The sequence below is a fragment of the Hemibagrus wyckioides genome, linkage group LG24 (assembly GCF_019097595.1).
Source record: "Hemibagrus wyckioides isolate EC202008001 linkage group LG24, SWU_Hwy_1.0, whole genome shotgun sequence".
Taxonomy (NCBI): domain Eukaryota; kingdom Metazoa; phylum Chordata; class Actinopteri; order Siluriformes; family Bagridae; genus Hemibagrus; species Hemibagrus wyckioides.
Genome location: NC_080733.1, coordinates 10190942 through 10203859, shown reverse-complemented (window position 1 = coordinate 10203859; position 12918 = coordinate 10190942). Strand labels below are relative to the sequence as shown.

Here is a 12918-nt window from a genome sequence, read left to right as displayed (position 1 = left end):
AAACTAGTTGCCTGCATTGCTCTTCAAATCTTTAAGGTTCCATGGGCCTATTCTTTAGTTCTTTTCATATATTTTATATAATATATATCTTTACATTTACGGCATTTGGCAGACACTGCCTTATCCAGAGAGGCTTGCATTTTTATCTCATTGTATACAACTAAGCAGTTGAAGGTTAAGGGCCTTGCTCAAGGGCCCAGCAGCAGCAGCATGGTTGACCTGGGATTTGAACTCACAACATTCTGATTAGTAGTCCAGTGTCTTAAACACTAAGCTACCACATCTTTAAAAGCATTTGTTAGTTCAGAGCACTCAAAACTCATCCAAAATAATCTACAACTAAATGTAAATAAAGACATAGAAATACGCCTAAATGCACGTTTTCACTTTAAACCTAAGACACAGGCTTAGGTAATCATCACTCAACTGGCACAGCTGAGGAAGCCCGGGACAAATCAGCATGTCAGGGAATGTCTGTTAATCATTTTTCAGTCCTCTTCTAATTACAAGACATGTGATTTCCTTTCAAGCACAAAACAAGGTCATGCAAACAAAACAACAGCTATGTCATGGCTTCTCAAACTTTTTTTTGTAGATAGGGGCTGCTTAAACTCTATAATGAATATAGATTTGAAATAAAACCAGACCCCCCTCAGATCAGATTTGGTTTATCAACTTGATTTAAAACGTGTAGAATAATGTTTTGCCTGTTTATTCAGTATTATGTTATGGTGTAAATCATTACCTAATCATTAAACATAATCATTAACTGAAGCTGGAAAATGACTATATATTAATTCAGGCCAGGCATAAGATCACATGGGTCACATTAAATTTGTAAATCAGTGTTAAATCCTTCTTTAACCATTAAATCATTTGTGATCTTGTTGATTTTTTTTTTTTTTTTTTTTTAGGTAAGAGAATTAATCTTGAGATGTGGGATGACCTACAAAGAACTTATAATAATAATAATAATAATAATAATAATAATAATAATAATAATTATTATTATTATTATTATTGTTGTTGTTGTTGTTGTTGTTGTTGTTGTTATTATTATTATTAATAATAATAATAATAATAATAATAATAATAATAATAATAATAATAATAATAATAATATCATTATTATTATTATTATTACTATTATTGTTATTGTTATTATTATGCTGTGCTATAGTAGAGCGGACGCGCCTTTGACCATCAACCAATCAGAAACGAGAATGGCTGTGACGCGGAAATCCCGGATGTGGAACGGCTCACGTCCCGAGGAAGACGTGCACGACGTGACTCGGCGGAGCGCATGAGCGGGGCGTGCAGCGATTATTCATCATAATGACTAGTAACCTATTTTATAGTGGCGACTTTTAGCGCGTTTCTAGCAAGAAAAATTTACATTTACATTTTGTTCTGTTTATCAACAAAGCACAGAAGATTTTGCTTTATAATTAGCAGTGGTGATGATTTAATAGTTGGCACTTTAAGGTCTTCTGTGCATCAAGAAGAAGCAACAGAATATAACTACTAATATATAGTCTATATATAATTTAATTGTAATATAATAATATATAACATTATAGAACTTTAATTCATTAAATCATGGTTTACTTACATTTACACTAACCCTAGTTATATAATAATAATAATAATAATAATAATAATAATAATAATAATAATAACTAGTATTTAATAGAAAGCATGTTCACTTGAAGCATGCATTTACAAAAAGAATTTAACTAAACTAGAGATGTGTACTCTTGCAGCTCTTAGGTAAACACAAAGGAAACTCACTAGCCCAAGTTCATATGCCTGAACTTGTCTACAAGAAGTCAGGGGTTTTCAAAACAGTGTAACATATGGCCAGCTTCCTAGTGTGCTGCTGATTGGTTGCAACTTGCTGAGACACAATACAGCTGTGTTAACATCAGCCTGAGACATTTCCCTCTGAGAGAGGACGTGCAGGTCTGTGCGACCTCAGTGAGATCATTCTTAACGTGCGGTCTGAGTCACAGGGTTGAGAAACTTTTTGAGCGCTTTATCAGAGCAATAAGAAAAAAATAACATACATTTTATTTGATCACTGTACACTTTAGTCTGTATCTGAGCACATTATAAATGAAACAAATTGTCCTTGCTATTCTTCAGGCCACTGACATCGTGATCTTTCTGTTACAGTCACATGAACAGTCCTTGTTGAAGCCATGCCAGGTTGACTCCTACTGGGAGGGGATATCTCACAATCTAGTTTGACCATCAGTAATCCTATAAAGCACAGGAATGTTGTAGGCTGTAGTTGTGAATGCTGATGCTGCCCTGTTTAGTGCCTACACACATATCCTGATCAAATCTTCAATAGCAGTAACTACACCGCTGCATGTCATTAGGGATTAAAAGTCTTAATGCTTTATCAGTACAAATGTTTCACCTGCTACCACTAAAATACACTTGCTCACCTACTGATACATTGATCGCTGCAATCTTTAACAATGGCTCATATTTAAATCCAAAATGAAAATTGTGTAGTCTGCTAATACATAATGCATGTTAAGTGTGTATGCAATCAGCTTTCTGTGCGTGTGTGTGTGTGTGTGTCCAAAAGAGTGAGTTAATGGAGTGTGGTGTGGTGAGGTTTTGAACACCACTTTTATAATGGTTTCCTAAATGAAACAGACTGGGATACATAGGGATTAATGTAGAGCCCAGTTATGCATAATTTCATCTGTGTGTGTGTGTGTGTGTGTGATGGCTAGATGACTGGATCAGAGCATCTCCAAAACTGCAGCTCTTGTGGGGTATGGGGATATAGGGATTGATGTAGAGCCCAGCTATGCATAATTTCATCTGTGTGTGTGTGTGTAGCTGCAGCTCTTGTGGGGTGTTCCCGGTCTGCAGTGGTCAGTATCTATCAAAAGTGGTCTAAGGAAGGAACAGTGGTGAACCGGTGACAGGGTCATGGCCGGCCAAGGCTCATTCATACACGTGGGGAGTGAAGGCTGGACCGTGTGATCTGATCCAACAGACGAGCTACTGTTGCTCAAATTGCTGAAGAAGTTAATGCTGGTTCTGATAGAAAGGTGTCAGAATACACAGTGCAGGACGGGTCAGGGCTGTTTTGGCAGCAAAAGAGGGACCAACACAATATTGGGGATAATGTTATGCCTGGTCAGTGCATAGTAATGTTCAATGTTTTGTATTATAAATGCTGGATTACAAAAGCTATGTCTCTCTTAAGGTTAAAAAGTTAAAATACTACAGTGAGTTGCCAGTGATTACAATGTTTAATTTATTAATAAATGAAACATTGTGGATTTTAAACAGTTTAGAGTAAATGATGTGGAATATCAGAAACGAGATAGTAACTGTTCCTCTCTGTCTTTCTCCCTTTCTCTCTCTCTCTCTCTCTCTCTCTTTGTTACAAAATGATTACAACCAAGATTCCTTCTTTCCTACTATTGCTCAAATTGCTGAAGAAGTTAATGCTGGTTCTGATAGAAAGATGTCAGAATACAGAGTGTGTTACAGTTTGTTGTGTATGGGGCTGCATAGCCACAGAGCAGTCAGGGTGCCCATGCTGACCCCTGTGCACCACCAAACAGCAACAATGGGCATGTGAGTTTCAGAACTAGAAGAAGGCGGCCTGGTCTGATGAACTTTACATCACGTGGATGGCTGGGCGCATGTGCGTTGCTTACCTGGGGAACACATGGCACCAGAATGCACTATGGGAAAATGGCAAGTCGAGTCATGCTTTGGGCAAAGTTAATCTGGGAACATTTCTTGGGTCCTACCATAGCATTGTTGCAGACCATGTAACATGGAAACAGCCGTGGCCTTTTTTAGCAGAACAATGTGCCATGCCACAAAGCAAAAATGGGCCTGTTTTGGCAGCAGAAGGGGGACCAACACAATATTAAGCAGGTGGTCATAATGTTATAACTGATTGGTGTGCAATAAATGTTTTCACATGCTATAAATATAAGAAATATAAATATAATATAAATATGCTAGATGTGTATAGGTTACTTTACAGGTGCCACGTTTATATCTTAATGCTGGTTATTTATTTAAAGTGAATAATTTTGTTCCTTTACTGCCATCTAGCGGCCAAAAGAAAGAAAGAAAGAAAGAAAGAAAGAAAGAAAGAAAGAAAGAAAGATTAAGTGAAATTAAAGAAAATTAAACCAATTAAACTCAATTGGCCGGTTTAACACTGTTTGAGAAGAAAGAAATGGAACCAGTAAAGAATTTTTTTTTACATTTTATTTCGAAAGAAAAATATATACAAGCAAGCAAAAATGCAGGGATGTACATCTAACCCCATTCACTCAAAGTGCACCATTTTATTTACAGTTCCAGTCTCAGAATTTACCATCTCATATACCTGAGCTGGTCAGTGTTTGGTGGAGAGCTCCACACTTTATTAGTGAGTAGAGTCTGATCATAAGGAAAGTGTGATGAATACACCAGTGCATGATGCAGCTCAGGAGATAAATCCATCCTCTCTACAGGCTTCCTCCAGCTAACTTCTTCTACTGATCTGTACGTGTGATACAAGCTGTCTTGTCTGTTCTCTCTGTCTAAACATGTCAGTGAATCTGCGCTGGCTGTTCTGCAGTAAAACTGATCTGGAAAGCAGAGGTTACTGTTGGACACAGTCGGAGCCGCTTGTTGCGCATTGACCCGCACCTGAGGGAGATGATCCTTCTTTAAGAGTGACTCGATTGAAAAAGGGCCGGTAAATTTGATCGGACGGTCCTCCATCTTGACTGGTGGAGGTGCTGGTTTTCTGTCCCATGCTGGTGGCAGTCCTGGGAAGAGCTCAGCCATATCACTGAAATGACGACGCAGCATCTTTGGGGTGATGTTGTTCTCATCCACTCTCCAAAAGTTCCTCTTGGCATTGGGATACTCTGGGTCAATTGGAACCTGGGATTACAAATTACAAGTCAGTGTTGATCATTTTTAAAACTAAACTAAAATCGGATTCTAAAACCACAGAAAGGCCATCTCACCTTTACAAAGCACTTGTTGGATGACAGACAGACTCTGATGTTGTTTTCGAGACCTTTTCTATCCCCAGTGACAAACATGCCCAATTTCTTCATAATCTACAAACAAAAAACAATGTTGATTAATAAGGATGCATTCAAAAATGTTACTATGATAATAATTAAATGTTGACCCTTCTCCTACCTGTTTGAAGGTCAGCATCTTGTTAGGAGAATCTTGAATAACATATGCAACAAGTCCAATATACGTCCCTTTAGTGTGTCTTTTATATTTTCGTCCCTCTCCCAGGACAGGACTAACACTTCCACACGCTGTTTTAGTCATGGCTGAAAGGTGGTCGAAGGCTGCCTTGTAAAGTAGGACTGAATTCAGAAGACTGTTGATCCAAAATTTATAAGCCTCCCAGCATACAGAGGAACAATATGTCTGCATTCCACCCTAAGTGCAGCTATTACAAAATCTAACGAGGTGTTAATATGTGGGCGGGGACTAGAACACTCGAACCAGAGACCTGCAGCATGTGAACTGACAAGAAGTAGCCTAAGGTCTTTACTGTATTTTAAATATTATTTTGGTACTTTGTTACTTTTAAAGAAACAAGAAAACCACAAATGAAACAGAGCAAAAAGTCACTTTGATTTGATTTAAAGATACAAAAATCGTGTAAAGGCGACTTTTGTACCTATAATTAGCTTTTAGATTAACAGGATAAAGTTACACATTGTGCGTCTTTGCAAGTAAAAGATACACTAAAGGTAGGAAAGGTGCACTCATAATGTACCAACCGAGTGTCAAGGGATGGCACATGTTCAGTAATTTTTTTCTCAGAGTGTAAATAAGGGACAATTATTTACATTTCTGACATTTGGCACCCTTATCCAGAACGACTTACAATTTGTCTCATTTTATACATCTGAGCAATTAAGGGCCTTTCTCAGGGGCCCAGCAATGGCAGCTTTGGTGGAGCTGGGATTCATACTCATAATCTTCTAATCAGTAATTCAACACCTTAACCACTAAGCTTCCACATCCCCTATTATAAAGTTAATGATACAGACAGTGTTACATATGAATATATTAGAGGACCCAAAGGCTGCTCCAAAGGATACATAAGGGGTTTGGGTCAGTTACTGAGATGGCATAGACAATATAATAATAACAATTAATAACACAGGGTCTATAGTTTATTATAGTAAATTATGGCTTTACAGTGATTTGGATGAATGAATGAAAGAATAGTGCAAATAATAAATGATGAATGAATGATGATACTCTTCTGTTCTAAACTTGTAAGAAAGACAACGTTAAAAAAAATGTTTTTTTAATAAATGCTGACCCACCATCTGCAGTATTTACTAATACTCATGTAGTGCAAATCATTGTTGGCTGAAAACCAGTATACATTTGCATGAAGTGTTGCTATGTTTATATGTGAGCATTTTGTAAGATGCTGCAGTTGTCACCTTTTTAAAGTGATCATCACATCGCTCAGTTAACACGCACATTAAACCTGGAATGTGGCAGCTATTACAACTCGGTACCACATGATCGCAGCGAGTTTCCTTACGGACATAAAACAATGTAACACTTCTTCTACACTAAAGTAAACGAATGGAGGGGACAGGTTGATATTTTCAGCGCTTTTAAAACGATGGCGTGATTTAAAAAGTATGACTGGGAAAAGAATTCGATTTTATTTTTATTAGAATTGAATGTTGCAATACACAGATATGTATGAAGAAGGCATTCCTCCAGAATATACAGCTATCACTCTACCAAGAGCGGACTGTGTGTACACGAGCTGTTACTGGTAGGAATGGATGTTTACACACACACACACACACACACACCTGCCTCGATTACATCTATTCATTCATTTTATTGATCATTAACTTCTTTTATATATCTGCAGATTATTAATTGTGTGTATGTGGGCGGTACCTTAATGTAAAATAATGCAGTGTCTTATAACGTGTTCCTGATCAAGCCTCCGTACAGCCCCTGTAGAATATGTACAGGTTTATAGTTAATCCTTTATTGGTGCTTCTTAAAGATAAGTTTATACCAAGAACGAGTTCAACTTTCAGGTTAAGGTGGTAAGTCATTTAAGGAGAGACAGTATTGTTGAATAGAGTTTGTTTAACAAAAGGTATCATCCCATCAGTCTTCACCACTGGATAGTTGATATGTGTATTTCTTCATGTAAACGAGGCTTCCTTAAAATCAACAATTGCATTTACTCAATGAAGCCAAACATCTCGTTTTTCGATGGTATTAGAATTTAAATATAAAGTTTTACTATTTATAAGAATAGTTGGATTGTTTAATCGAGATGGTTTTATTTTTAATGTGATTTTCTGTACATCATAAATACAGCAATTTGTAAACTGTAGACGATACAAATCATGATCATGAAAGATTAGAAATGAAAGCAAGAAGTGTGCTATTTGTCAAGGTTTCCAGAGACACATGATACTTTAAGAAATACACTATATTGCCAAAAGTTTGAATGATGAATCACTGAATTCAGGTGTTGTTTTTCAGGGGTTGGGCTCGGCCCCTTAGCTCCAATGAAAGGAACTCTTAATGCTTCAGCATACCAAGACATTTTGGAAAATTTCATGCTCCCAATTTTGTGGGAACAGTTTGGAGATGACCCCTTCCTGTTCCAATTTGACTGCACACCAGTGCACAAAGCAAGGTCCATAAAGATATGGTTGAGGGAGTTTGGTGTGGAGGAGAACACCCTTGGGATGAATTGGAGTGGAAACTGCGAGCCCAGGCTTCTCGTCCAGCATCAGTGCCTGACCTCACAAATGCGCTTCCTGAGGAATGGTCAAAAATTCCCATAAACACACTCCTAAACCTTGTGGAAAGCCTTTCCAGAAGATTTGAAGCTGTTATAGCTGCAAAGGGTGGGACAACTCCATATTATATTCATGTACATGTAAAGGCAGATGTCCCAGTTTTGGCCTGGCTTGCAGTCTCTGCTCTAATTCATTCTAAAGGTGTTCTATCAGGTTGAGGTCAGGACTCTGTGCAGGCCAGTCAAGTTCCTCCACATGCATGTCTTTATGGACCTTGCTTTGTACACTGGTATGCAGTCATGTTGGAACAGGAAGGGGTCATCACCAAACTGTTCCCACAAAATTGGGAGCATGAAATTGTCCAAAATGTCTTAAGAGTTCCTTTCACTGGAACTAAGGGGCCAATACCAACCCCTGAAAAACAACACCTGAATTCAATGATTAGGAGGGGTGTCCCAAAACGTTTTACAATATAGTGTATTTTTGCATCTGTTATGTCCTTTTAAAATGCATTTTTGTCTGCAGTGAAGAGAATGTGTGGAAATTATGTGAATATATCAAGGTTCAGGAGATGTGCCCATTGGAGGAAGTGCATGCAATCTTCATATCAAATGAAAATAAAACGGTGGGTAGAAAGGTTATTGAGACAACAGACATTGGTGTAGATATTGTGCTCATGGTTTTCATCATGGTTGTGTCCTGTGTAATGCAGATCCCTATTTGGAAACAGAAATCCAGCAAAGGGGGTCAACCTGTGATATGGGTATGGAGATCTCATGACAAGAAAAATGAAGGTAATAAAGTTAATATTTCGTGTGTTATAATGTGTGATGTGTTTTAGGATTACCATGTCGTGTTACTGCACTTGAACCCACATGCACAGAATTTTGTGTATGATCTGGACACCACCCTCCCCTTCCCTTGTCCTTTTGACGTGTACATGAGAGACGCATTTCGATCTGATGACTTGCTAAAACCAGAATTTCGAAGGTAAGTTAGAGCGAGAGACATTTTGTTTTACCTTTTTAAACTTGGATTAAAATGTCAGGTTGATAAACAGCTGGTCAAATGGCTGTGTGCTGTTTTTCAGGAAGATGCGGGTCATACCAGCCGTCACCTACTTAAAGAAGTTTGCTTCGGATAGATCTCACATGAAGTATGCTAACGGGACATGGCGTATGCCCCCACCACCTTATCCTTGCATAGAAACAACAGGTAAATTTTTTCCCCTTTGCCTACTTTCTCGGCTTTCTCTTCTCTCTAACAGCTCCTGAATCTGATTTTTTGTAGAATCCAAAATGAACCTGGATGACTTTATCAGCATGGACCCCAGTGTGGGCTTGGGAAAAGTTTATAAGCTTCCTGAACTTGTGCAACATTTTGGATCCAAATGATGCATTATGGACAGCAGAAAATAAACCATATGGAATGTAGAAGACGAGTTGGGATCGTCGAAGTACAGGATAATAACTAACCAGTGGAAGCAAGGGACAATGTCTGATTGTGCTGTGAGCATCAGGGGTAGAGGCAGAATGTAAATAAATGGCTTATTGTAAACATATTGTTTCATTAAATTAAACAAGAACCTACCTGAAGCCACTGGAGAATGTTTATTTTTTTTTTATTTTCACTGTTGTAAAATTCTCATGTAATCATGGACACTATTTTATAGTCTTTGAATTATATTCCTTTTCATTTTTAAATTTCTTTTCTTGCCTTGAATAAACACTCTAAAGTCAAACAATCTACTGCAGCATGGTCTATTGCTGAATAAATGGCTGCATTCTGCTGGTTTTGTTATTGTAGATTGCCATTAAGAGCCATTTATCTTCCCTATAGCTGTAATTGTTGTGTAAATGTTGTCACCTGCAGCATTTTTCCTTAAGTGAAGCAGCAACACAAATGAGGTGAGTGGTTTTAGTTGATTTATTGAGGGTCTGTTCTGGTACAAAGGAGAGGAGTAGATACACAAATGATAAAAATGCTGTTACTCGGGATTATAGTGAGATTTTTTTTTAACCGCGGGGAAAAAAAACAAGCACATATTTGTATAGCTGCAGTATTTTTTATGCAATTGCTGCCAGATAATCCTTCACTTCAGCAGGTGAAAGTCTGCGAAATCCAGCTTCATTACAGATACCCACTTCAATGTTGTCTTCCGTCATCTGTCCCTCAAAACTTTCCTGTTGAAACAGGATGAATGAATTGATGACACAAATGAAAGGACCAATATTTCAATTTTTCTTAATACAAATTACACAAATAACTGCTAAATACTTGAAGTTGTGCTTAACACCAACTCATGAACCATAAACCGCTCCTGAATATTTCTTTCACTGATGTTCGGTAAAGATGACAGTCTATAAAACCGACTATTAATTAAATGCACTGTACGTTTGGTCAGTGATGTTTGTTACGAGAGCAAATTGGCTTGTGAAGCCATAACGTACCTTCAAGGTCAAGATAGCTGTGTGTATGGCGTCCTCGAGTTCCAGGTCTTCGTTGTATCTGGAATTAAAGAAAAAGCAACGTTTCTTCATTTGACATTTTTGTACAAGCTTTTTCCTTTTTAAATAAACTAACACGGCGCTAGAGAGGATCTTTAGGGGATGGCTGGATTTGGCTCATATATGTAGCATGTAGGTTACACTGTATGTGCAAACTCTTGCATTTATTCTCTGCAGTGTCTCAAGGATTAGCATTTTTAAGAGAATTTTGGGCATAGCTTAAATCACTTCCTGTATGCAGAATCACACATCAGAGAATAAATTTCACACACACTGTATTTTGACTGATATTTTATCTTAGAAATGATAAGGGAGCCGTTGAACAATGTTTAAACTTTATAATTCGCAAAAAAATCTAATCACCCTGGAAAAAAAGAAAGTCAAATCTGTTTTATAAAATGTTAACAGCCACCTGTTTATATTTTTCTGGACTATCACTGCTCCAGGTTGTTATGAAAACCGAAATGTGGTTAACTGGCTCCATTACCTTTTTTCAAGGAACGTTTTTCCGTTCACATAGTTCTTTCCCATCGCTGTGGCTTTCCAGGCGAAGTACGCACCCTGTAAGAACAGCAGAATTCAGTTATGCACTTTTTGAAAAATATGGAATGAGAAAGGAAAACATTAAACTAAACAGATTAAAACACTTGTCTTACTGAAGGATCTGACTGGAAGAGATATGGTCTGTCCTCATCCCAACCAGCGATGAGCAAGGACACTCCGAACGGACGTACACCTCTAAATAAGCAAAAAAGAAATGAAGAGCAGGTGTCAATTTTCATCAATTCTACTTGTCATTTGTAGCAGCGCTGATTCAATATGCATCACAAAGAACTGAGAGAGACACACCTCTACTCCCCATCTTTATGAATAAACTGTGACTAATTATAAGAAGTGCAGTGAACCTACCCTGACTGTGTGTATTCCTGCATGACCGATGCCACCCTCTGCACCAGCTGGCCTGTAGGAATGGGCTCTTGGTAAACCAGGAAGTACTGCTGGGCCAGTTTCCTAGCTCTCCTCACAAGGACCCTTTCAAGAAAAGCATCACAACAAAAAACATGAAAATGGTAGGGCAAAACACATGTGATTTCGAGGCACAGATAATGGTTTTATTCACTCTTACTCTCCAGATGTCTCACAATAATTATAATAATAATTCTAAATAAAACTGATTAAATATGCAAATGACCTTTTTGTAAATGTGAATGTAATTACTGCATACCTGTAATCTGGACCCATGCCGCTGTAGACCATGCCAATGTTTTTAGTTATTGGTTCGACTTTGTGAACACTTTGCTCATCATAAAGTATGGATTTTTGCTTTTTCTCCGTTGCCAGCACCACACCATTGGAGGCTGAAGAGCAAGGAAAAGGAGGACATCAGCATTGCAATATCTTTAAACCACAACAATACAATTATCCTGCTCAGGCTGGAAGTGGATCCGGGACCTATCCCAGAAATACAGTCTGCAACACGTCCCATTTTGCCGAAAGGGCCACGGATAAACACTGAAGTAAACTTTCAAGTGATTACTAACCTTTGATTCCTACAGAAGGTGCACCAGCTGCCACAGCTGCCAGGGCATATTCAATCTGTACCAGTTTCCCAGAAGGGCTGTGGGGAGAAAAGACAGAAATCTAATGAATTCAGTAGTACCTTAGGCCACACATTTCCAACTCTTGTCCTGGACTAACACCAGTACAGCAAATTTAGTGGGGGGTTTTCTTGGACTAAAACACATTATCTGAGTAATCACATTATCCAAGCTACCACATCCCCATTATCTGGTGGTTGTGTTGGATTACTGATCAGAAGGTTGTGAGTTCAATTCCCAGCTCCACTAAGCTGCCACTGCTGGGCCCTTGAGCAAGGGCCCTGACCCTTAATTGCTCAATTGTATAAAATGAGATCTGGATATGGGCGTCTTCTAATGACAGTAATGTAAATGAGTTCATTAATGGTTGATCCTGAGTTGAAGTTGGAAAGTCAGAGTAGGAATATATGTGCAAGTTATTAACGTTAATGAATGATCACTACAGAGCACGACAAATAAACAGATCCACTATTCCACATATCCTCCATTAATCTCACATGAGAAGTGTTGAAGGCTTTCAGTTTCCAGTCTCATTACAGCGCTGCTTGCTTTAGCGTGACAAAGCAGCTCACACTCACACACACACAAACACCATCATATCTCTCACACAGCTATAGAACTGCAGCCGACTTTACAGATACTGTACTTTTAACACGTATGAACCACAATAAAAACCCGTGATTTAATCAAACACCTTACCTAAAAGTAGTGAGAGAGAAACTATATCCGCGCTCTGCCATTTTTTAATTTCCTCCAGTGTGAAAGCGTTCACTAACAACGTCCGGTTAAAGTTCACACTTCCGCCAAAATAAAGCGTCCATACTTGGGTCATTTTTCAATACGATTTTATCCTTATGTATATGTTTGTTTGTTTTTTAAATTGCGATCTAATAAAATTGCATTAATTAAATATATAAAAGGGTTACATGTTGGTGAAAAATGACAGAAGACAAAAAGTCGAAAAAATGATTACTAATAAAACGTAAATATATATAT

The 12918-nt window shown here is 38.0% G+C and overlaps 3 protein-coding genes across 3 annotated transcripts; 1 reads left to right on the top strand and 2 right to left on the bottom strand.

Annotated features, from left to right (window-relative positions):
• Window positions 1-4304: 4304 nt before the first annotated feature.
• Window positions 4305-5520, bottom strand: LOC131345515 (uncharacterized). The gene is made up of 3 exons (XM_058378446.1): window positions 5194-5520; window positions 5013-5108; window positions 4305-4926 (listed from the first exon to the last, which is right to left on the bottom strand). Exons 1-3 carry the CDS (start codon window positions 5440-5442, stop codon window positions 4366-4368), a joined length of 906 nt encoding a protein of 301 aa, XP_058234429.1. The 5' UTR covers window positions 5443-5520; the 3' UTR covers window positions 4305-4365.
• A 1064-nt stretch (window positions 5521-6584) lies between these two features.
• Window positions 6585-9555, top strand: ntaq1 (N-terminal glutamine amidase 1). Its single transcript, XM_058378448.1, has 6 exons — window positions 6585-6820; window positions 8343-8442; window positions 8530-8580; window positions 8659-8807; window positions 8908-9032; window positions 9108-9555. The coding sequence occupies exons 1-6, from the start codon at window positions 6723-6725 to the stop codon at window positions 9209-9211; spliced, it is 627 nt and encodes a 208-aa protein (XP_058234431.1). The 5' UTR covers window positions 6585-6722; the 3' UTR covers window positions 9212-9555.
• Window positions 9556-9729: 174 nt separating this feature from the next.
• psma2b (proteasome 20S subunit alpha 2b) lies at window positions 9730-12737 on the bottom strand. The gene is made up of 8 exons (XM_058378447.1): window positions 12622-12737; window positions 11866-11942; window positions 11550-11682; window positions 11234-11356; window positions 10981-11062; window positions 10812-10885; window positions 10268-10325; window positions 9730-10000 (listed from the first exon to the last, which is right to left on the bottom strand). Exons 1-8 carry the CDS (start codon window positions 12660-12662, stop codon window positions 9884-9886), a joined length of 705 nt encoding a protein of 234 aa, XP_058234430.1. The 5' UTR covers window positions 12663-12737; the 3' UTR covers window positions 9730-9883.
• Window positions 12738-12918: the final 181 nt, after the last annotated feature.